The sequence below is a fragment of the Salarias fasciatus genome, chromosome 1 (assembly GCF_902148845.1).
Source record: "Salarias fasciatus chromosome 1, fSalaFa1.1, whole genome shotgun sequence".
Taxonomy (NCBI): Eukaryota; Metazoa; Chordata; class Actinopteri; order Blenniiformes; family Blenniidae; genus Salarias; species Salarias fasciatus.
In genome coordinates this window covers 11,973,515-11,998,878 of record NC_043745.1, presented here as the reverse complement: position 1 = coordinate 11,998,878, position 25,364 = coordinate 11,973,515, and the positions used below count along the sequence as shown (strand labels likewise).

Genomic DNA, 25,364 nt, shown 5'->3' with positions numbered 1-25,364 from the left:
AAGCAGTATTTGATGTTGAGATAAAACAAACGTATGGACTGCTACGCTCTGTCCATTTGTATGCGTGCCGGGACGGCAGCTGTGCTATCAAAGGCTCTTCAGGCGTGCATTCTGTGGATCTTGGTCGTCCAGTTCATGTTTACTGATAGGATCTGTGTGGTTACTCCATCATATTGAGGGTGAGATGGGGTCGTGTTGGTGCAATATTGTGTTCACCCTGAGGTTGAAATAATTTTGTTTGCTGTAATAGCTGTAAAACACCTTATTTCCCACTAGACATTCTTTCATACAAATATTCCTGCACTGGGATTTGAAAAAAAAAAAAAAAAAATCAAGCATCAAAATTACAATACCTTTAGTCAGGAAAAAAAAAAAAAAAGCAACAAAATAACATGCTTTCTTTGTTCTTTAAATTGCAATTGGACCTGTTGTGTCTGATGATAAATCACAGAGACATTCACAATGATTCAAAAGAATATCTTGAGTTATTATCTGGAGCAGAGGGAAAAGCTGTACTGTACATCTACGGGAAAGAAAAAAAACTACCTTGAAATTCATATTCGTCTCATTCGTAGCAAGGTTGCTTGGGTTTTTTCTGTCTGCCTGCGATCATGCAGACAGCGGAGTCTTTTCAACGCCAGGATCAGGGTCCATGTAAGCTCTTAATTCTCTCCTGTTAAACAGTTATTGAAGAAATGTGCTGGTGGTGCAGGAGGAGGAATAAAAACGCCGAGTGCCCAGCGTTTGCTCCACCATGTAGCCGTGTCTACCTCTCAGCGCGGCTCATATTACAGAGCACTTTTAACCGTGAATTCACTCCGTTAATAAAAGCCTCCAACCCCAAAGCTATTTTAAAGCAATCCTTTCTGTTAGCTTCCCTACAGCTCCCTTCAGTCAGAGGACGCATAGCACATGAAGTACAGCACTGATTTCTTTGGAATTGGGTGAAAACATGGTTGATTGCTTGCTTGGTGAGATGTTTTACAAGACATTTTGGGCCACTATGTTTTGTTTCAGGTGTTTATGTACAGCCTCAAAAATCTCTCATGTTCCAGTTTACTTGCTTCCGTCATGAAAAGCTTCTGCGTGCAAGTGCACACACGCACGGCACACACGGTCACTCGGACACTTGCACGGCAGCCGCGGCTCTCCCGTCTAACTCGTCACATCATTTTAATTACAGAGCCTTCATTGTCTGCGCTGACCCATTTTAGCGCGGTCCCTTACCGTCAGCTGCGCGGTCCCTCCAATCACACTTAATTTCATCTGGCATTTGACTCAATCGGCACTGCCGCAAACACGAGCACACCTCCACCCAGCCCCCTCCTCCTCCTCATCCTCCTCCAAGAAATGAATTGGGAATAACAATAACAATCTCCTTTCCCTGCTCCGGTCGTCCGCCGAGGCCCTTCGGCCCCGACATGGTGCAGCTTTTAATGGTGAAGATTGATACCGGTGGCAGGGGACATTTCTTGGGATGTTAGTCACAGTTCTCTGAGGAGATTCGGAAACTGCTCTTAAAGGGGCCTTGGAAACTCAATAAAACATGACTCACAGAGGCAGAAGCCCAGGGACATGTTCACGCCACTAATTGGCACTCGGACTTAACTCGATCGCAGTTCTCCTCTAATGAAGCTAATGCGATTCAGATCAGTGTGCCTGCCTACAGTATGCAACGCCGCCATACCTCTGAGAGTGATGTTTGTTTTAATAACGCATCACATCCCAATTTATGAAAACACACACACACACACTTGTGAGGTTGTCATCTGCATTAGCAAGTGATGTGTAACATAGCAAGTAATTAAGTTTAAAGTGTGCAACTATTAATCCCAGCAAGGAGTTTAAAAGAAACTGCCAACAAAAGCATCTGCACTTAAAGAAGCAAAAGGCTGGAAATGATTCAAGTAAGTAGAGTCACGAGTCTCTCTGACGTGTTTTATTTGATTCCTGTGAAAGCTCCGTGATTTAGACGATTTAAATAACTGTCGTCATGTGGAAGGTGTAAGTACACTCCTCCAGTTACCAGGATGAAATCGGGATAATTTAGAAGAACGCCGCTCTGACATGACAGGTGGGACCTGTATGTATTTAAACCTTTGACAATGAGGCTCTGCAGCACATTTTACAGTTGAAGTTTATGCTGCTGTCATCCCAGGTTATAAAAGCCTTTCTAACTCTTTCGGAAAAAGAAAATCACAGTGAGTCAGACAAATGGTTTCAATAAGATCGCCACATGATTTAGACTGCATTATTCAGAAAAATTCTAAAAATGTTCTATCGATTTTAAACAACTTAGGATTTATCTGGTACTGAATGTGTCAGAAGTTTTACCAACAACATCTGCAGTCATCTGTCAGGGATTTGAGATCAAAATGCATGAATGCAAAATCAGAAAGACAACAAATGCCAGCAAAAACCAGTCTTTCCTACAGAGACAGAACATACTTAGCTACTAAACATTGCATTGATATACTAAGATGCCAAATGCAGTTGTGATAAAGTGTTGCTCCCTCCCAACTCTCAAGCTTCACATTGTCTCATGCCAAGTTGTATATTTAGGTTGAATTCCAGCCTTACTGATATATTTCACTCTTTAATGTATTGCTGTGTATTGATGTGCAACTCATGGGCGATAAAAAGCCCAAATGGGCGAGTGAAATACTCTTTATATATAGTCTGCCACCTCTGCAGCTGTCACGTTTATGTTATTGCACTTAATCAAGGGTTTTACTGTTCAGTTGTTTCTTTTCCTATCATGATTTCTTCTCGTCAAGTGAAAAGAATAAACATTTGGGGGAAATGGCGCTGCTTTGATTCCTCTGCCAGCCACGGTGGATCAAATGTTTGATGATACGAATATGTGAAGAAAAATTTTCTTGGTGAATGTTTTTTCTTTTTTTCTGCATACATTAAAAAAGGCATTAAGAGTTCACACGAACATTCCATTTGTAGGATTTCCTCAAACTATCTGTGTTGTCAGTATCTACCTTTTTTTTTTTTTTTTTTAATGTTATTTCAGTCCAAAGAAACAGAGGGCCAGAAGAAAGAGAAGACAGCCCTGCGAGAAGCGCTATCTCCCCGCACAATCAGAACAATGTTCCTGGTGCTTGAATAGAGAGGGATATCTCTGAGACTTCAATTTATTATCTAAAAGAAGAAGGAGGGACGGAGTAACACTTCCAAGATAAGCCTCGGCGTAAGGTTAATTACCAGCCGAGTGGCTGACGTAACCTCGCCGTGTCGCGTCCCCGCGTTACACACGGCCAGGTGGATGTGGCAACTGACAGTTGTTTCTCACAGGCGGGCAGCGGGCCTCTCCGTGTGCGTGCGTGCGTGCGTGCGTGCGTGCGTGCGTGTGTGTGTGTGGGGGGGGGTCTTTTGTGTGAGCATTTGTGCAAACATGTAAACCCGAGCGCCGGAGTCAGATATAGTTTAGTGGGACAGCTCCAGGTGAGATGGCACCGGAGGCCCCGACAGCTCAAACCACCTGCTTCAGCGACAGCGAGCAGGAGCCGGTGGCTCCGCTTCCCACTGGTGCGTAACACTGTTAACATTGCCGCTGACTCCCCACTCCCTCTCCGGGGCATAGACTAATTAATGGATACCATTCGCAGTTGATTAGCAGCAGTTCTTTCGGTAATTACATTCGCATACTAACCACTCAGAAGAAAAGGAGAATGGGAGAAAAAAAAAAAACCCACAAAGGACCAGAAAATATATTAATGCACTTCTCAGTTCACTCTGATCTTAATTTGTTTTCACTATTGTTTGCCTTCTGCTCTGATAAGAAGTCTTCTCTCTCTCTCTTTCTCTTTCTCTTCCATCTATTGGAGTTTTTTTTCCTCACTCATGGCGTTTTAAGAGAGTGACTTTGTAATAAAAACACAAAAGAGATTACTGCCGAGCTTTGTTGGAAATAGGTAAAGAAGTGTTCTCAGTGGAACCTTGTGAAGACACGAGCGCTCCGCGGTCCTTTCTGCTCTAAGCTGTGTAGGCTGGGTTTTCTCGCTGCCTTCACTCACACACAGAGGTGCATTGTGCTCCTGGGCCCAGCTGCTAGCCCATAATTCTTCATTCTATGTCCCATTGTTCCTACCTGTCAGTGCGGTTGTGTCTCCAAAGAAAGGAAGTGGCTACCATTTTGCCAGCAGGCTATGTGTGGGTTGGGAGGGGCGGGGTGCGTGTTTTGAAAACATGTTATTTCTTACCAAAGTACAGGGTTTTAATAGCTAATCAGCTCCCTTAAACATTAATGTGTCTTTACAGCGCGGCGCTGACAGATGCGTCAATGTTGGAAGCGGTTATTAATCTGATGTTAACGCCCGAACGGTGCTATTAAACACATTTACTCGTGTAGTCAAAAATGATGAACCCTAAATGATTTGAAGTCACATCAGCAAGGACAAGGCAGAACCAGACGAAACAATAAATTGTTGATCTCAGCTCCCGCTGACTCAGAACGCACTCCACCCACATTAGAAACACCCTCCGCCACCTTATTTCCACTCGGTATCACTCCTCTCCCATAGGTTATTTGAAGTTAATAACCTGCCACTGCATCTTGATACTTGGCTTTGTGATGCAAACATATCCTTAATTGCCATCCAGCAAGAGCTGAATAGCGCGAGCGGATTCTCATTACCCCGGTTTGAATCGGCCGGGGCCTCTCACGTGCCTCCCGTCATGTCACAATAATGGCAGAGCGGCAGAATGCGCTGGTGCGTTGTGGAGGAAAGGTTAACCCGTGTGTGCAAACATTCGCGGCCCAGAGCCGCGATCCGTTTGAGTGACGGGTGTCTGTTCTGAAAGGGGGGCAGCTCCAGTAACAACTGGACGTGATGTGATGTGGTCACCAGTGGGCTCATTGTGTGTGTGTGTGTGTGTGTGTGTCTGTGTCTCTTTGCAGTTCCAGAATAACAACAACTACATGAACATGGCCGAGGCCAACGGTGCCCTGCTGGCTGCTGGCGACGTGAGTACACTTTATTCAAATTTCCACAGGAAATCTACTTAATGCAGAAATACAAATGCAACCAAGCACCTTAAAGTGATTGCTTCTCTTTTTCTTGATTGCAAACACCTTTACTTTTGTGGAGGGAAAAAAAATGAAAAGAAGTGCTGCCGAAAACTTGATTGTTTTAATTAAAAGTGATTTCAAATGCCTTGTTTTGGAAATAGGGGGTGCTATCAAAATGATTAGTTTAATTAGTCACATTTTTACATGCCGAGTCTTTCCCAGATGATCAAAAAACAAGAATTAAAATGAATTAAATGATTCTTTTGACCAAGTGTCGAGAGACAGTGTAACAGTGGTGATAACTGCTCATCAAAGCAAGAGAAATGATTAAAACTGCATTTATGATTCACATGGAAATGAGTTATTCTCACAAGACTCACAAAGTAATATGAGCATGAGACAAGTGACGAGTGAGCCAATCCGCCACACCCAGTCCGCGAAAGAAATCAGATGTAAATCAGAAGAAAACTCCTTTAACCTTGATGGTTGTGATGATACAGTGGAATGTAAGTAAAATAAAACTATTTGGAAGAGGACTTTAGTCTCTTTTACAAAAACTGTGACCCAAAAAATGCCATAAATAAACGAGCTGTGAAAAGAGATGAAGGTTGTTACCTTTGTTTGTCCTTATGTTTTGTTACTGTGACATATTTGTGTTTGTTGCAATTATTGGTAATGAAAATGTAAAAATACTCGCCTTGAAATTAATTTTAGACCAGAGGTCAAAATGTGTAGCGACATGCAGCTCAGTACTCATTTTAAATTCAGCAGGATGAATAAAAACTCCTGCCTTTGAATGAATCAGGAGAAACGGCATCAGAAACAGAAACCTTGTATTTTAAAAGCAGTGTTCGCATAATTCTGAAACAACATTTTTATTCCCTGGAAATGTCCGCTTTTGTCCTAAAACCCAAACAAGCCGATGTTCGCTCACTTTCTCTGGTCATGTGTGAACTTCCTGGAGCTGACGCTAATGTCGTCTGACTGTCTGTGTGGGGTGAAGCCATGTATCACAACGCTGAGGTTACAAACACCTGTTTTCCCGCCTCTTTTCAAAGATGTGATGAAGGAGTATAAAGAGATTCCGCGGCGGTGTCGCTCTCTGAGCCGCGCAATCTGCTCGCACTTACGGAACAGTGAAATGTCACCGGCAATCTCGGGCTGTGAATCCGCCGGGATAACTGCGACTGCATTGTCGCATTAAAAGAAAGCAGGAGAGTGGTTCTTGCTCCGGAGGTATCAGACTGCCTCCACGAGCCGTACTACTCGTAACTGTGTGCTAAATTTACCCATTTGATTCCCCCCTCCGCCCACTCCCGCTGCCCTGTCATTAGAGACAAGTGCACCAAAAATACCCGTCATCCTCTGTGGTTCAAACGGTCCAATCTCATCCAGGGATTGATCGGGTTTTAAAACCCGCAGCAAAAAGCATCATTACCCGGCTTCCAAAAAACGCTGAGATAGATGTCATTGTTAACCTTGTTGCTTTGGTTGGTGTCGGCCGGGGCAGCGGCGATGCGGCCGTGACACCGAAGCCCAGAAGAGTCTGGAGCTCGCGACCTCAGAAGTGTACCGGTGTCACGAAGCCATCGAGTATTATGGAAGAAGTCTAATTTCCCCCTCCTCCTCCTCCTGCATCCAGGAAGGAGGCCCCGCTACAAGCGGGAGACCACGGCGACACAGGCTGCTTGGAGAGCGTTCAGCCCCCAGCTGTGAGGGCCCACTGTGGCAGCGAGCGAAGGCGGAGCGGGGGGAGCACTCCTTGATAAAAACAGCCCAGCTCATTTGCATTTTATCAAAAGGAACAACTGTTTCCAGTGTTAGGGCACAGATGGTATTGTGTTTAGAAAGAAAGAAGAAGAGAGAAGAAGATTTGAGTCTAGTTTTTTTTTCCCTTTCTTTCTTTTCAAACCATGGAGTGTCCAATCCATTGTTTTCTGTAACCTGAGTTTAAGTGGAATTAAAAGGTTTCCATACTTTGAGCAGCAGTGTTTCACACTGTCTTGTTTATGATGCGGTGCGAGGCAATTTCAGAGATTTATTTTCTTAAAGCATTAAAAACGCTAGTAATCTGTGTAGCCCTGAAATCTGAACTTATTCCAGCATAAACAATTGTCTCATTTTTAAAAAATGTAACAATGATCTGAGCCGTTGTACAAAAGCCAACTGGATCTCTTCAAGTGTCACCAAAGTGCATTAATTTAGTGAAGAGACACACTAACTTGGATCAGAAGCTTGGGGACTTTATGGATTATCTGCTGAGTAAAAATTTTTGCTGGAATGATGACTGGACTTTTCCCAGGATGCATCCATCAAACACTCGAAGTTACTGTGTGATCAACAGTGAAATTACAATGCAACAAAGTTTTATTATCCAATTTCACCCAGTCGTTGTTGACATTTGCCGAATTTTAATGTTGCGCACATCCACCCACTGTGAGAAAGGAAGTATTGGATCTACAGACTTTTGGTTAATTACCACATACTTGGCTGTATTTGTCAGTGGGGGATGGCGGAGATCTGTCCTCCCTCTGGTCAACACACCACAGCCATAAAACCTACCTCAGCCTCTCAGGCTCTGTTTACTCCCCGTCTGAAGGGAGAACGTATTGATTTTGAGTTTTAGTTTCAGAGGAGTTTTGTGTTGACAAAATAACACTTTGAAATTGATTTATGGAAATGGTAGAAACGCTGATGATGGTGTCGTTAACATGTAGGGCCACTAGTGTGTGAGTGTGTGTGTGTGTGTGTGTGTGTCATGCATGTACTCTCAGAGAACAATGCGCTATTAACATTAACAATGACCAGAACACGGACATTCCAGTGACAGACGACACAGCTGGATTGTTATTCCCAGTGACTCTCAACTGTAAAACCACCAAGTTCCAGGGGGATACGTACTGGGAGCCATGACACGCAGGAGGTCGCCATTGTCGTTATTGTCCATCTACTCACATTTGCAGAACTATTTCGTACAGCAGTAATGCACATTCACATTGCAGTGTTTCAGAATATTTGCGTTTCCAATGGAGTTTGCGTGTTTTCATTTCATAACAAAACTTTGTTTTGTAAATTTGATCTTAGTGACAAAAGTAAACCACGGTCGCTAATTCTCTGGAGGATCCACTTTTTCATGCTAAATAGCAATTTCTTGCACTATATTTGCATTAATATATTTTATTGGTAATGCCTTTTGGGATCAATCTGCAAAAATCTTCTCTAGATTTGATTAGTCCTTACATGTAGGTCTGCAACAGTCACGCTGGATAGACTTTTCGTTTTATCACTTTAGCCTATTTAGTCCTGATTAATTCCACACAGTTTTTAAAAATTAATGTCAAGCTCTGCTTTATCCTTTCATCAAAATTCCTTAAAAAAATAAACAAGAAAAAAGGCAGGGAAAAGACAACCCTTTGGTTTTACCATGGAATTGTGGTCAGTGGCACATTAGTCTGTGGTGTGACAGGCTTCAGATTAGATTTATTACTTGCTGACTTTATTCTACTTTGAGTTTGCCTTGTGATGTGGTCGCAGTCAGAAAAGAAGTTTCTTTTTAAAGGGCTCTTTGATGAACCACGAAGCTTTCACAGAAAAGTTTGATTGCATACCACCACATTTAGTTTACAATTGTCTTCAGCCAAACCATGGGGATATTTTACAAGGCACACTCTCTGTTTTGTGTTTTTTCTTGAAGGTGCGTCCCAGCGGTGGGAGTGACCGAACTTAGAATGTGTAAGCAAGGGTTATTTCTTTCCTCAGGAGTTACCATATATACAGATGGTTTGGTTTACCGCAAGAGCCTTAAAGCTAAATAGACGGTCTCTTCCATCTCGCTGCTATTTGTTTGCACAATGCATACTGTGTGTTCAAATCGCTTGCAGTATGTATTCATCAAAAAGCAGAACGGTTCTATTTACTAGAGCGGGGCCTTTTGCTGTTTGGACGGCTGTTATATCATTTACCTTCTGCACTTAGGAGGATGAGATAAGATGACCTTGGTGTTGCCGGGTAAAGCATACATACTAGCAGGGAGAGCTTGACTGCTTCCCTCAGGAAAAAAGATACTGTACACTGAGATTGTGTTCCACTCAGATGGATCATTTTACTCTCTCAATCAAATTAGAGTCATGTAATGAACTATAAATATGTAGAAATGGACTACAAATGATCCAAATTTGAAATAATGCTGATTAGGGGAGCCTTGGTTGATGTTGTCATTTGAGTAGCTGCACTCTGCCTGTCTAGATATTTGAAACTGGATCCTCAATCCAGCCTCTATTGATTCTGAGGCCTATTATATGCAGTAATTGCATGCTGCTGCCTTTAACAAGTCTTGGTTATTGCATCTGTGAATTGCATTACTGCGTTTATTGAAGGACTGGGACTATTGCCTGAAAAGCTTTTTCTCGTCTCGATATTGAAAGAGCACAAAGGCATCACAGGGATAAAACACTGGAAGGGAGAATTCAGTGATTCATATCCCAGTCACCTCCCTTTATGTTTCTTTTGTTGTAAACACTGCGGAAAGGTTACATTTATTATATATAGAGCTAAAGTAAGGTTCATATATTCTTAATAAAACACCAATAGTCTGTATGCACTCCGTTTTGTGAGAACTGCTTGCAGCAAAGCCTTGCATGATTGTTTTTTTTTTTTTTCTCTTACCAGCAGAACTATAATAATTGGGTTATTAACCATAAAAAGTGTGGATATTCTAACTCCGATGTGGATAAAACCTCGGTTAGCACCAGGAGTTTGACACACGTGCTGTTTAGTGGCCTGTCTTTACAACAGAAGGATGGATTTAGGTTAAAAATGATGCATATATTAATTGTTTTCAGTCACCAACCTCTGGAAGATTCCACAGATCATTTACCAAATAGATTTATACTAATCCTGTGAAAAATCTCCACATCTGTTAAGTGGATTGGGGCAGTGTTTCGAGAGATGAACATGTAATTGGCAACAAAAATCGAATGTCTTTCGGCTTTAATACATGAACGTTACATTTTGGAGGTGAGCTGAGATTTTTTTGCTGTACAATTACAGCAATTACTTTTCTTCAGGCTTTTGTTAATTATTCACATCTGTGGACTTATGTTCATCAATGCATTCTGAATGTCCTGTGAACAAAATGGATCTTGTTGACATAAAGCCTGTGAAACATCAGATGGCAAATAATTAAAACTTCCGGTTTGTTATTCAGGTCTACTTATTACAACGTTCTCACTCCATGAAGAAATGGATTTCCTTCTCCTGCTCAGGATGCTCATGCTGGGTGTATGAGGCCCCAGCGAACCCATTGAGAACCAACACACACCACTGTCCAGCCCTTCAACATGTACATGCCTGCACATCCCAAGCCAGCATCTGGCTTTGCGCTTGGCTCCTCTGAGCCTTTCAAAACAATTTAAATGGATAATCGGGCTGGTGATGCGAAGAAAGTGGATTGTGCATCTCTTAATCTCCGATCAGCGCCCCCTAAGCTGCTCCTGGTGCAGAATTAGACTGGCTTTATGTGAAATGACACCAGGCTGTGTGCGACACTGTAACACTCTGTGGGTTCCAGTAAAATCTGGCACCTCCGCCCCAGGGAGGGGGCCTTTTCTAAACACACACACACACCTGACATCGTCTACCCTCCCCTCCACCCCTCATGACACACCGACTCCATGTTTCTCCAGTGGCCCGGGCGTAGATGTTAATTTGTATCGTTATTAATAATGAAGGCTGATGTTCAAGCTCCATCTCTGATACTGATCTCGCTGTGCCTTTCTCCCCCCACCCCCTCCACCACCACGTCAGTTTTTCCATTACGTTTAGCAGATTCCAAACTACAGCACACCTCCCCTCCAAGCACACGTCTGTGTTTCACTTAAAGGTCAAAGTCATGCTTGCACCATTCTCCTTCCAAAGTGGAGCTGACCTCAGCCAGCCCTCCTCTTTGACATTGTCTCAAATCTCTAGCTTGGCTCTATAATTCAGGCCACAGTGCGCCAGAAATATGGGCTTCAGCGGCCTATATAAGATGCCCCGATTTACCTTACACAATAAAGCACCGCAGGAAACATACTTACATCAGCAAATAATGACCGTGGTTGAGCAAGAGCACCAAAATGTAACTTATGCTTCCTTCCTCAAAAGCATCCCTGCTGGGGCCGATGTGGATGAATGCGGTCAGAAGCGTTTCAGCCTGTATCTGGCTGACTCCGTAGACGAGGCAAAATGAAGCCTTTCTGCCAGAGGAATTACGCTCTCGTGCCATTGTCTTCAGATTGCTGTGTGTGATATGTTGGAGATGAGGCTGGGACATTAGATGTGAAGGCCGGCGTGGACATTGACCCCGCTCCGAGGGGGGAAGTTGAAAAAGATGAATGAGGACTTGCGATGATGAACAGTCTCTGATCTGCTCCTGGAACTTTCTGTCCATGACTCATGACAGATTTTGTTTTATTAGTCTTCCAAACACACACACACACACACACTGTGTGTGTGTGTTTTGATTCACATGCTGCTGAACAGGCATTACTGTGAACTTACTTTCCAGGCTTTCTTTGTGAGTGGACTGAAGCATAATATGACAGCAGAGGACTGATAGTAAATGGTTCCTAGTGAAGGTGTTTGTGATTTATTTTGCACTCGGCGAGCCGGAGGCCTGTGGATGTGATGAATATGACCTTAGCTCCGTCTGAAAGGAGAACTGATTCTCTCGCTGTGAAACAAGCACTGAAAAGTGAAACAGTGGTAGGGGAGCCGGAAGAGAGGAAGAGAAAAGGGGAGAATAAAAACTCTATTAGCTTCCCCTGCCACTGGAATTCATCAGCGCTTGTCAAGACAGCTGCCCTGAGTAGGCAATGAATTAGTTTCAAGTGTCTGTGTGCTAAAGCAAGCAAGGGGAACATTAATACTCCCTAATCAAGGTCTGTGTTGGCATATTCCCTCTATTGTCTCCCTTCTGTTATTCCATCCTCTACCGGAGACAGAGAGACAGAGCAGAGGAAGACGGGGTTGTTAGCGGTTTCTGTTCTGACGGGTCTTCAGACTTGGAACATCGACTTCGGAAGGTGTTTGAGGTGGCAAGACTTGGAATGTGCAGGAGATTTTTTTTTTTCTTTTTAATCACCTCTATGTTGCTTTACATGTAAGCAGATGCAGTGATGGTGTGTTTGGGAAGGATTGGTACTGTGAGGGAGGGCAGCGCTCCTTTCAATATCCAAGACTCACATCCCAGAATTAACAACAGGCTTGAGTGGGTGCAGGAGATTCATCTGTTTCTGTTAGGATTGGAATAAATGGTCATTTATTCAGATATTTAAGGGAAATTATTTCCATGCCAGGGTTGTCTGAGACATATCAAACAGCTGATGAGAACACCGGAGGAAGCTTGACATGTAAACACAGATGTGAAAGCCAGTTTGAGAAAAACCTGTAGCAGCTTCCCTAAACAGCGCTGCCGTCTTTTCTTTCACGTGTCTCTACATTTCCAGCAACGCTGGGAATTCAACATGACCGTAGCCCTATGCTACTCTGTGTTCCAGCAGTTAAACCCATGTCACTTTCAAGTAAAGAGAGCGAGGCTCTGAAGAGGCTTTTTGGGAGCTTGGCAGCGGCGGACAAGCCCAGCAGCCCCGGCAACACGCTGTTCGGCCCCGCGTCTGCGCGGCCCTGCAGAGCGGTCATTGTCAGGGTGTGAATATTGTGGCTTTCCAGAGAGTAGCTTAATGCAATGTGCAGATGAAAACAAGACCAAAGTAGGTGAGCAGTCCCATCTCCAAGAAGGCACATAAGCAAATTAAGTGTGACCAAAAGCTTTAATTTGAAAGGCAGAAGGATTAGGCTGTTTGATGAGCAGATTTAAGGGCGCAGGCAAGGGGAACAAAAAGAAACACTTCTGGCCAAGCGTAATAATCTTTAAAAATGTTCTTTAAACCCATCTCCCTGTGACGTGTATTTTTACTGCACTTCAACCCAACATCTTCCATCCCTGAGATTAAGGGCTTTTATCATGTATCCTCTCTCTCCCATGATTGCTGCTTGATATTTTTGCTTTTGACGTCTTCTTCCACTCGCCTTTTTTTTCCCTTCTTTTTTCTCAAAGTGGACTTTAATAGGTTTAGGAAATGTTACATCTTAGTGCACTTACAGACGAGTGTATTAGCACTCTACTAAAACACTCCCTCTCTTAAACAAAGTTGTCTGATTTATTCCCTGAAGGTTTCCTTCCGGTGTGTTGGATAAAGCCCACCTCTGTGAATGCTCCCTGGCTGTTTTTTTTTTTTTTTCCTTTCTTTTTCCCTGCTGGTTGATTTCATAATTTTCTGTTCCCTGATGTTTCTTGCAGACTTTTCACACGCCCAGCTTGGGAGATGAGGAGTTCGAGATTCCTCCGATCACACCTCCACCTGAGACGGAGCCCGGCCTGGGCCTGTCGGAGGTGGACTCGTCGTTCCCCGGGATGCCGGAGCCCCCGGCTCCTCACAGAGGACCTCTGATCCCTCAGTTCCCCCCGCAGAGCCTGGATCTGCCCTCCATTACCATCTCGCGCAATATGATGGATCAAGACGGGGTATCTGTCAACAATGGCCAACCCGTGGTAAGCACTGCCTCACTCCTCAACTCAAGGAGCTGAGTTATTTCCTGCTGATCAAATTCACTAATGCAATAATATAAACATAACATCTAGAGTCCATTGATGAACTCGAGATGAGTTTTAAAACTACCAGAAAGCTTTGAGCTCATATACTTGTCATTTGCTCATTAAGTTTAAAATACACAGTAATGTTGGTTCCCCTGCAGGATTTTGAAGGTTGTTAAAAAAAAAAAACAGCAGATGCACTCACTCCTTTCACATTTTTGAGAATTGCACGGCCATAAAATTAGCGTCTTTCAGTTTGTCACCAGATTTAGAATAGTTTGGGTGAGTGGTGAGTGTTTGGCTCACAGTTTTCATCCTGTTGATGCTTTTCACAGTAAAAAATCATTTCATGGAGACACAGAGTTGCAGTAAAATATCACAAGTAAGGAAATGTGTGAACGGAGCACGATTAAAAAACAGTTCCATCACTAGTGGTAAGTTACTTCAAGGAACAAAGGAGGCTGTCAGATTGTATGAACAGTGCTAAATTGAACTCATGGCTCCGAAACGTACTGTACATTGTGATATTCTGCACATATGATCATAACTGTTATTGTAACCTACAATACTAGCAGATCTTTCAAAGTATCTCTGCTCCTGCAAAATTACAACAAGTGTTTTTTTTTCCCTGCAAAATAATTAGACTGCCATTGCTTAGAAATTTTAAAAGCATCACTATCCATCATGCTGATCCCTGGAGGTTAGCTCACTGGCACAGAGCCACTCTGCCTTCAATAAACAAGATGTTTTTCTTTTTTTTTTTTTTCTTAACAATGTGGCAGCAGGGACGTCTCACTTTTATTTGGATAAGATGACTTTGTCTGGGAACAACCTTGAATTGATTGTTGAAGTGGTAAGTGTTTTTAATCAGGTACTGATTCCTTCCACATGTGGTCTGCGCTGACTCTGTCTTGACTGTAGGATCCCGATGGTGATAATGAAATTTAAAATGGTTTGAAAAAACTCATTTACCTCTTACCCTCAGGGAGGTGCGCAATAGAAATAACTTTTCCAACAGGTCATTGTTCTTAACCATTAAAACCAGATAACTCATTCAGTGTCTTAGGGTGTGGGACGACCTCGGGCGCACGTGGTTAACAAATGAACTGTCACCATTTAGTGAATTGTCACCGTTCTTACTTTTTGGTGCTGCTCCTCATGTTGGTATTCACTGTGAATGAAAGTTATGATTTAGCTACACATGCTGCTGGAGACCCCTGATTCCAGCCCTTAAATGAGTCCTTTCGCTGAACCATAATGTCACCTTCACAGTTTTGGTGTACCTCCTGTTGTCAGCGCATCTGGCACAGCATCTGGCCTTGTTTACCACACAGGAGGTATATGATCACATTGAGTAAATGTCATGATATTATGTTACTTACTGTGAAGACTTGGGGAGGGGTGAAAGAAAAAAAAGAGTAGGCACCCGGGGCGTGGATGATCCCTTCTTTCTGTAAGGTGAACAGATGTGAATAGATCACAGGTGTTAGAGTACAAAGCGCATTCATTCCCAGAAGGACAGTGAAAATGGGACCCAAAAGTGCCACACTTTCACATGCTCATATTTAATTCATGTTACTTCCAGAAGGCTTTTTTTTTTTTGTCCTGTAAATGCTGATCTGAGCCTCGCCAGTGTCATAGTAAAACCTCACATTGTAACGGCCTGTTTGGACTTGAGGATCAGCTCCCTCGTCCACCCCAGTGAGCCCCTGATGAACATATTTTTCTCTCTGTCCTCCTCTGAAAACACGCCCAGTCAAACATGGCAGAGTGGAGTGAAATAATCACTTCCTTTATGTTGATACTGTTATGGTGAAGATTGTTGTCTCGGGGTGGAAAGGCATTTTCAAATGCCACAATCATAGAAGCACTGAGGAGGAAAAATGGAAATGTCAGTGGCTGACTCGTTGTCTTACAGACCTATTACAAAAATGGAAGATTCATTTAGGGGAGGAGAAATGAAAGGACAAAGACATGGGTGAAAAGATGATGATACTGATGCTGCATTTGCTTTGCCAGCCACAAATCACGTCGCATTGAGAAGAGGTGCTATTATCATTATAACCGTGTGAATAAATGAAATGTGTTTGAGACCTCCTGCTACACCCCCCGTCCCCCCGCCTCTCCTAACACATTTGTTGAATCACACCGATCTAACAGATATTTATTTACATTCCATATGGGAAAGGAGCTGTAAAAATTTTACAGCTCTTTTTCCTGCCTCCATGCTTCTGGCGTGTAAAATAATTGCAGCTTTTAAAATATCTCCGCCGCATACAGTAAGTGAGCCCCCAGAAGGCTTTTTGCCTAAAGAATTTTCATTTCATGGTCAGTTAAGCTTTCTGCATCTGGAAGAAACGGAAACCTTGACACAATTACATTCCTGACTGTTCTCACGACTTGCTGGAGGATTAGATTTGATTCTCAAACATTATTCCTCTTTAACACCATTTGCATGGCTCATGTCTCTGATTGTGCAGAGACTCTATTAAAAACTGAGGGGAGAATGTGGGTTTCTGCTCCTCGCCTCGCGGTATTGTCGGCGGCACACTACTCACCCGTTATCTGTCATCGCACATTGTACAGCGGGTGGGGGCGGGGGCAACACTGGGGGAGCTCTTGGTGGCCCTTCATTTTTCCCGTAAATGGGATTGATCCCCAAAAGTCTTGTGACAATACTGATAGAAATTCTATTCATCTCTGTTTTTTATCTTTTGCTTTGAGGAGGGAAGCGCAACTTTTAAATGAGATAAGTAACAGCGCCGTTTGTGGTGCGTTTCTATATCCAGAGACAATGATTTACGGAGGCCCTAAGAGGGGTGTTTTGTCATTTTGTCAGCACACTGATAAAGGAATGACAACCTTATATACATGATTACATTCTGTGTTATTTGTTATGGCTGCAGGGGCAAACAAATAAACCGTGCACTATTGCAATTACATTTTTCATCAAGCCACCGTGCTCATATTTCCCAAACACTCGTCTTGGTTTTTTTTTTTTTTTCCCTCTCTCCTCTGTGCTAGCTTGCTGCTGGAGAATACTTAGTGTGTGTGTAAAAACCAGTCTCTTATCAGAACTTAATGAGAAACCCAACCAGCGAATATACCTGGGCTATTTTCAAAAGCTTCTTCCATGTCATTGCATTGCCAAGTGTGCTGCTAATTCCTCCTCCCCTTAATGTTCAGCGTATGTCTCGCAAATTGGCCACAGATGCCGGGGCTTCTACAAAGAGAAATACATTTTCTCAGCTGCAATGTGCCTGGCAAGCCCTGAATCTGAAGTCATTATTTATTTAATCTGCTCTCCTAACAAGCTTCTGACTCTCATTTTTGTCTCCCAGCATGTGTCCTCCTGATTTGTGATTGAGTCTCAATAGTGCCAAATAGTACTGGAGTTAGAGCTGCCAGTATTGCTTTATTCACAATTTCTTCTCGATTTTTCTCCCCGCCGCACAGCGAGGGTCTCTGGGTTCTATTTCAAAAAACACCTGGTGCCTTCACCACATTTTCGCTTTCTTCCCGACGCGTGTAAGCATGTACCGAAATGGGTTCTGTGTCCTCCGCTGATTGGATTCCCAACCTACAGGAGTCAACTGGCTGTATTAAATGTTAAAATCAATGTTTAGGATATAGAAGCCATGCTTTCTTATCGCTTTAATATCGCTTTGCAGCGGAGCATTGGAGCTGTGTATTTTTCATCACCAAACTAGCTGCTTCACATGTCATTAGCTTTGCGGCGGTGAAGACATGCTAATATCTAATAGCGCTGCGTTCGGGCGCCGTGCAAGATGAAAGGCAGAGCTTGAAAAAGCTATTTGTATTTTGTTGTTCACATGATTTGATATGCCCTGATACTGTGTAGATTGCCAGTGAGTATAATACCCTCAGTTCTGACTGGTCAAAAACCACTATATCCTGAATCAAATGGAAAATGTGAGCACTGTTGCAGAAAGCATGTTTTTCTACACTTCCCTCTTATCTCCCTTCCAAGCCAAGAAGCACTGACATGAGTTGTACATCAATTTAAGAGAGTGGATTTTTCCCCCCCTCCCTCCTTCACTCTGTGTTTCTCTCTTTCTCTCTCCTTTTTTTCTTTTCTCCCTCAACAGACAGCCATTGTGACATATTGGGTCAGTCAGAAATGAAAGATATTCATGCAGGCATGCAATACTTGTAATGAAGTCTCAGCTTGACCTTCTGCATGATTGATTCTGTAATTTACTGTTCTCAGGCAGCTCTCGAGCCGAAATGATGTCATGTTGGACAAGTTTTAAATACCCATAATGCATCGGGAGGAACGGCAGAAAGGGGGTATGGGTCAGTGGCTGTACCAGACCAGGGGGAGGGAACCTCTTGGCCTCAGTCTGAGGAAGGGGGAGGGAGGGTGGAAGGATCATTGGGGGGGAGGCTGAGGGAGAGAGATTTGTTTTTAAGTGGGGGTTAGAGGTTGGGCAGATAGATGGAGTGAGTTTGCACACCACTGAGAGAGAAAGAGACTGAAGTGTGTTTGACTGAGACTGGGCAACAGAAAGAAAAACTATTTATCTTTGTGCTATTATAGCCTTTACCGGCATTCAGAATTCCATTTTTCTCATTTGGCTTAAGCACAGACTTTCAGCAGGATGCTGAAAATGGAAGGAAAAAAATAAAATAAAATGATATAGCCGTTTAGAAGCAGAGTAAAGGAATATGTGCAGAGCGCTGATAAACTATCTTTAATAGGACTGACCTTTCATGCTGGCGAAAGTTACTGGGGGATTCATCCTTATAATTACCATATAGATGATTTTACCCCTCTCCTGCCATGGAACATTTCCAAGAGCTCTGGCATTGATTGAATGGAAATTGAACTTGTTAACATTCTTTTCAGCCTGTTACAGCTCGGGTGCCACTGTTCATAAATTCTTGCTCCAAATTCTGATTTCCAATATCTTTAAGAACAGACTGGAGCTTTTTTTTTTCCCCCCCTCGACATCAGTGTTGAGATTTTTATCACTTTGTGAATGTTGCATGTTTCGAGCCTCGCGGCTGTGTTTATTGGCTTGCATTTATTGTGGAAAGGGTTTCACACGTTGTCAATAGTGGGTTTTTTTTTCTCATCTGCTAGTTTTCAGAAAGCTTTATGTGGATTTGCACAGGGTGTTTGCTGTGTTAAGAGTGGTTCAAGCCTACGGTGATACACAAAACAAGCTATTTGTTCCTCTTCTTGCAATGTATTGTCACCCACGTTTGCCACACAAAACATAACAAACATCATTTACATTGAAAAAGGCTTTTATTGATTAGGTAGTACCAGTTGGTTTTCCCAGTGTTTAACATGAAAACACAAACACCTCGACACAGCATGAAAAAGGAGGGCACATCTGGCCGCTGTGTGCTGGAGATAAAGACTTACTTGCAGATTTACGATGACTATCAAAATATGTGCTTAGATGTCTGCAGTGACTGCCGACAATGCCACAATCAAAATGCAAATTAGAAGGCAGAGAGACATAAATAAACATCTCTCAGATTCATATTCACAATCAAGACAACGGTTATTTGAGATGATTTCCTGGACTAGTTTATCAGTACCTTATGTGTTGTGTTTTCAGTCAGATCAGACGTGTTTTTGCAGCAGTTTCCACTGCTCTTCTGGACCCAGCACAAGGTGCTAATAGCTACGTAGCTGGAATTCTGCTCGCTGCGGCAGTGTCGATTAAATAAGACATCTGTCAGGTTGTTGAATAGGAGATGATTAAGTGCGTAACTGCAGCCATTTGTGGAGATTTTCTTGGGAAACTGTATTCCCGACGAAAGCCATTTTAAAGAATTCACCATATTCCAAACAAATAGCAGAATGGGCCATTGCTGTAAGTCAGAGCTGCACCATAAGGATCGGGCAAAAGTGTTATTATACAGATGGCCAGGACTAATGAGCTCACTGTGCACATCTTTTGATGTTCGCAGCGAGCAAAGAGCAAACGGCAAGCCGACTGTGTTCTCGGTAATGAAGATGACAATAGCAATGACAACACGGCGAGCTGCAAATATGTAAATCACAGTCATTTGGTCACAGGCTTGTTTATTGCAGCTTTTTATTTGCCACATTTCCATATTTGAAGAATCACAACAATATGTCTCCAATTTCTTTTCCCCTCTTAACTTTTGCCTCAGCTTTTTTTTTTCTTCTTCTTCTTCTTCTTCCTCTTCCCGATAGCTGCTGGCACATGTAAATATAAATCTGCTCTCACTTCATAGATTGTATTTATGATAAGCAGCAGACATGGCATATGAGAAAGAAATGGATTGTAGATCCAATATGTTTCTGTCTGAAATAGTGTTACAATATTGTTTTTGAAGACGGGCATTCATAAGGTTCTTTCAATAAAGCCAGGTGCGTGGGTTTATGATGTGTTGATGTTGGGGAGAGATTGAGTTTGTGCTGCTGCTGAATACCAGATGGATGTACCCAGGGAGAACAAATCACCTTTTTCTGTTGTGTTCACGTCCCCCCCTCCTCTGCACCATGTCAGCTCCACTGGCTCTCTGATCAGTCTCCTCTCTGGAGAGCTGGCAGACCCCGTAATTCCAGCCTCACCTCAATCAATGCAAACATGTTGCCGACAACCTTCTTTTAGACTCTTTCAAGAACCGAACATTCGACCAGGAAAAAGTGAAAGAGACTTTAAAAGTGTGATTGCATTATACCGTAGATGGTAGCAGGCAGTGGATCTGTCCAAAGCTCATAAGCCTCATGCCTTCAACTGGATGATTTATGGAGTTGATTGCACAGAAGTACTTTTTTTTTTTCTTCTGCTTTTGACAGGCAAACATGATTTATGAAAGGTGCCTCTTTCACAGAGTTATGACCTTAAATAAAGCATGCAGGATTGTGGCTACTTCAAACTAAACTGACGTGTAGGTGCATGCATGTAAACCCAGACTTTTTTATTGTGGCATTTGAAGTTATGTGCTACAGTCCGCTGTTCCCCTGCAGGGACCGTGAAGTCTAAGGCACCCTCACACATTTCCATACAATGGAGTTCTGAAGCGATTCAACCAAGCTTGTGTAGCCATTTACTACTTTTCTATAAAGCTAGTCCTTTCGGGGTCCAGATCATTTATCATGGCTTGTAATAGAGACATTTGAAGACCCGGGACATCGTGACATGTGATCTGCTATGTAGCAACCCACAGAATCCAGTGACCCGGTTTCCACCCTGGTGAAGCGATACAGGTTCATGAGCTCGGCCAGCACCACGAAGCCTGTGTAGCGAGACTTTCTAAGGCTGGTTGAAACCAGAAGAAAGTCTACAAATCGAATAAATAATACAGAAGGCGAATGTAACTATATTGCATCATATTTACTTATATTCTGTATCTGTTTTTCTCTAATAGAATGTTGGACCTGGTCACCTACGTCAGTACCCACCCAACCCAGCAATGGTGATGAAGTCTATCATTAGCATGAACAGCCCCAACGGCATGATGCCGCGAAACCAGCTGACCACCATCAACCAATCCCAGCTCAACGCTCAGCTGAGCCTAAACATGACAGGACCCAACATCACCCACACTTCCCCATCACCGCCTGCCAGCAAGTCCGCCACGCCGTCTCCCTCCAGCTCCATCAACGAAGACGACCAGGACGACGGCAACAGGGTGAGTAGAGGGTCAGGAGTCATTTAGACCACTAGGGTAAAAGCTAAAAGAACAGAATCTCATAAAAGATCTCTATTTGTAACCATCTCAATTACGACCTTGATTGTTAGGTGATTGGCGAGAAGCGGCCAGCTCCCATAGATCCAACAAAGAAACCCAAGACTCCGAAAAAGAAGAAGAAGAAGGATCCAAATGAGCCCCAGAAGCCAGTGTCAGCGTATGCCCTGTTCTTCAGAGACACTCAGGCTGCTATCAAGGGTCAGAATCCCAACGCCACATTTGGAGAAGTGTCAAAAATTGTAGCTTCCATGTGGGACGGCCTTGGGGAGGAACAGAAACAGGTACGACAAATATCTGACTGATCGTGACTATCATAGGCAGTGGTTAAAATCTCACCCAAGAGCTGGATTCAGACAGTAAAATAAATATTATACTACACCTGTATGTTACCTGTTTTTGCACTCTATACGGATTTAAGTATTTATGACTATCCTGCTAAGCTTTACTTGTACATTCACACATACTCTTTGTGTCTTTGTCATCACAGGTTTATAAAAGCAAAACAGAAGCAGCCAAGAAAGAATATTTGAAAGCCCTCGCCGCATACCGTGCTAGCCTGGTTTCCAAGGTGAGAAACCGCTCTTCCTTTCACTGGGAAAATCTTTAGAACAGGAAGTGAATACATTATGCACTGTGAAACTAGAGTTTATTACTGAAATACCACAGTAATGACTCTTAAGAATCCATACCGCGGGCTTGGAGTTGGAAGAATTCTTTAATGATGAAAAGCAAATTTGTAAAAAAAAAAAAAAAAAAAAAATTAATTTTCTCAATCCTATTCAGGCTGCAGCAGAATCAGCTGAGGCCCAAACCATCCGCTCAGTGCAGCAGACCCTGGCCTCCACCACTCTGTCTCCTGGCATGGTGCTGCCCTCACCTCTTAACCAACACCCCTCGATGCCATCGGCCTCCCAGGCCCTTCAACAGGCGCTGCCCCGGGCCATCGCCCCAAAGCCCCTGCAGATGAGACTAGGGGGCAGCCAGATCGTAACCTCGGTCACAGTTTCCCACCAGAACATGTCCTCTGGGATGCCGCCGCAGCTGCTTGGCCAGATGGGCGCTGGAGGGCCCATGGTGGCGGGCGCCCAGTCCACGGCGGTCTCTCAGATGAGTCCGCCCATGCAACCGGTGCAGCAGCATGCAATGCAGCAGCTTCAGCAGCAACAGCAGCAGCAGCAGATGCAGCAGCACCTCCAGCACCATCAAATGCAGCAGCAGCAGATGCATCACCAGCAGATCCAGCAACAGATGCAGCATCAGCATTTCCAGCACCACCTCCAGCAACAGCTGCAGCAGCACCACATGCAGCAGCAGCAGCAGCAACAGCAGCAGCAGCAACAGCAGCAGCAACAGCAGCAAATGCAGCTGCAGCACATGCAGTTGCAGCATCAGCTGCACCAGCAGCAGATTCAACATCTCCAGCAACAGCAACAGCAGCAGCAGCAGCAACAACAACAACAACAACAGCAGCAGCAGCAGCAGCACCAGGCCCAGTGTTCTCCTCCACAACACTCTCCCGGTACGCCCCACTCAGTGGGAGGCACCGCATCGCTCGGCAGCCCCCAGCCGGCTCCACAGCAGCAACCACACCCCTCCCAAATCCAGGCCCATGCCCAGGTCCTGTCCCAGGTCAGCATTTACTGAGCCAAATGGAAATCCTCTCTCAAAGAACAGGAAAAGAATAAAAGCATCATTCCACGTTGCTTTTCAAAGTTGCACTTAAGAAGTGTGTACAATTTAGAATGTTATACAAAGAACTTGTCCATTGTTATAGACAGATATGCACATGCGTGTACAGGGGGTAAACGTGTTTGCTGGGTTTTTTTCCTCTATAAAATAGGCTGAGCTTTGACAGAAGCCTGTTTAAGGGTGAGCGCCCGGTGATTGTTTATTTGTTTGTGAGGTCTATCGGTTGTCAAGTTTTGCTGACTGGGCACACAATACGTTGAAAGACGTACGTCTTTCGCTGTTTTATTTAACAATAAAGCTTTATTTATGAGGCCAGAGTTGTCAGTTCAGTGCAGTGGAAGGACATTTCCAGTGCATATTTGAGAGGGGAAAAAAGGATTTTTTTTTTTTTTTTTTATAATCAGCTCCTGCTCGGACCGAGTGACTCACAGGATCCTGCGCTGGAAACCAGTAAACCCACACGTCGCTCTTTGTTCCCACACTGGCCAGTATATAGTAGACTTTGTTTAACTCCGAACCCTTTCCGTAACCGTTGGGACATCAACGCGCTGGAGGCTCCCCCGGTGGCATCGGACCACGTTTAAATCCATGACACATATTGCAGACAATGTCTCCTGAACAATGAAATGAAAATAAAAAAAAACATTAAAGAAAAAAAAAAAGAAATGGAAAAAGGTTTTGGACTGAAGATCTGTGGAAGAACGGACCGAGACAGAGACTGCCATAAATCATTCATGTCACCACATCATCAAACTGTAGCTGTAATCTGCTGTACATGTTTTGTAGAGTGGGAAGAGACGAGACCTCCTTTATCCGGTAATCTACCCTCCAGATGATTTGTCCAAAAGCGTGTAACTGGCAACCCACCCACCTCCCAGCCCAACGCCCCCTCCAAAAAAAAAATATGCTTCTTTAATCTATTTGTTTTTACTTCAGATGTTTAACAATTAAATTATGGTTTTATTTTGTGTAACAAAGGGGATATTTTATGGTAAATACAAATTTCCGGATCTAAGCGAACGGTTTGGGGATTGATGTATTTTTACTCTGTTCCTTGATACTGTCACTGTTTAAAGAAAAGAATCGAGCAGAGCCGGTTTGTTGCACTGCCAAAGCCAACTGAAAAGGCATCGGAGGTATTTTTGCCAGCTGTACAGAAGTCCCTGAGGAAAACAAAAACACAGAAAATGATGTACATTTTTCATATCACCTGTTGTAAAGTTTTAATATGTGAGGCTTTAATTAAAACATTGTTAAACGACCTGTGGATTGCTAAATCACATAGTGCATTTCTGCTCTTTTATACTTTTTTATGAGTTCCAATAGCGGCGATTCATTTTGTTTGTATTTTTGCTTACAAACCAACTGCGTTTGAAAACTGTCCATAGAATAAAATGCATATGGAGTTCCTTTTGAAAAGCTTGTTTTCCAGCTCACAATAGGAGAAGTAATTTAATGTGGGGAGTGTTTCCGCTCAGCCGTGAAGACGAATCCAGAGACATTCCATCACTAATATGATAGTAGCCATAATTTTGTATGAAGTATTATATATTTCTTTGTGTCTCTGTTGAAAAATTAAACTATCAATCACAAATATTTATTTGAAGGAATTGGTTTCTTTCCTAAAGTTATATCAGTCATTATTTCTGAGGTATTTCTTCACCAAAAAAAAAAAGAAAAACACACTGATGAATACTCACTTGCTTCTTTAAAATATATCAAAGGATAGATTTGTATGTTTTTTATGAAGTCAATCTATCGAGAGGGGAAAGGAATACATTGCAGGATCATTTGGGAATTCATGTCGGCGTTACTCTAGTTTGTACTGTTCCTCGGTGATTTGAATGGACGTCCATTGTAACTGTGTTAAAAAGAAAAGGAGCAAAAAAAAAAAAGCGTGTTGATACTGGACAAGGTCAGCATGTAACTGGTACTTGTCTCAATAACAGTCCCCTTCTCACACACCAGTGCACTGGATTCTGCCTCTTTCTTACTCCCTTCAAAATCACTTCATTTCCAAGACATCCCCAGGGGTTTGCTGAGCTCCCTTGAATAATATGGTGAGCGGGGGAGGGAAGGCAGGCAAACAATAATTATCATATCTTCACAATAGGCTGTGAATCCACTGGCCCAGAGAAGCCCCCTCCCCTCTCTCTCTCTCTCTCTCTCTCTCTCTCTCTCTCTCTCTCTTTCTCCAAAGGGCTCCCTAACGCGGGTTAATGTTAGTTACAAATTAGGAGGGAGAATTTGCCACTGCGCTTTTGTGATAGCGTCCTGATAGAATTTTCAAAATTCCAGTTTGTTTTCAATTAGTTG

General features: G+C 43.2%; 1 protein-coding gene across 1 annotated transcript in view; it reads left to right on the top strand.

Annotated features, from left to right (window-relative positions):
* The window catches only part of tox3 (TOX high mobility group box family member 3), a 43,065-nt gene extending 19,112 nt beyond the window's left edge, over positions 1 to 23,953 (top strand). Inside the window, exons 2-7 of the mRNA XM_030088216.1 lie at positions 4,910 to 4,975; positions 13,362 to 13,613; positions 21,036 to 21,299; positions 21,410 to 21,640; positions 21,847 to 21,927; positions 22,143 to 23,953. Of these exons, the coding sequence (XP_029944076.1) occupies positions 4,910 to 4,975; positions 13,362 to 13,613; positions 21,036 to 21,299; positions 21,410 to 21,640; positions 21,847 to 21,927; positions 22,143 to 23,003 (1,755 nt within the window). The 3' untranslated portion in view covers positions 23,004 to 23,953. The remainder of the gene's footprint in view (positions 1 to 4,909; positions 4,976 to 13,361; positions 13,614 to 21,035; positions 21,300 to 21,409; positions 21,641 to 21,846; positions 21,928 to 22,142) is intronic.
* The last annotated feature ends 1,411 nt before the right edge of the window (positions 23,954 to 25,364 follow it).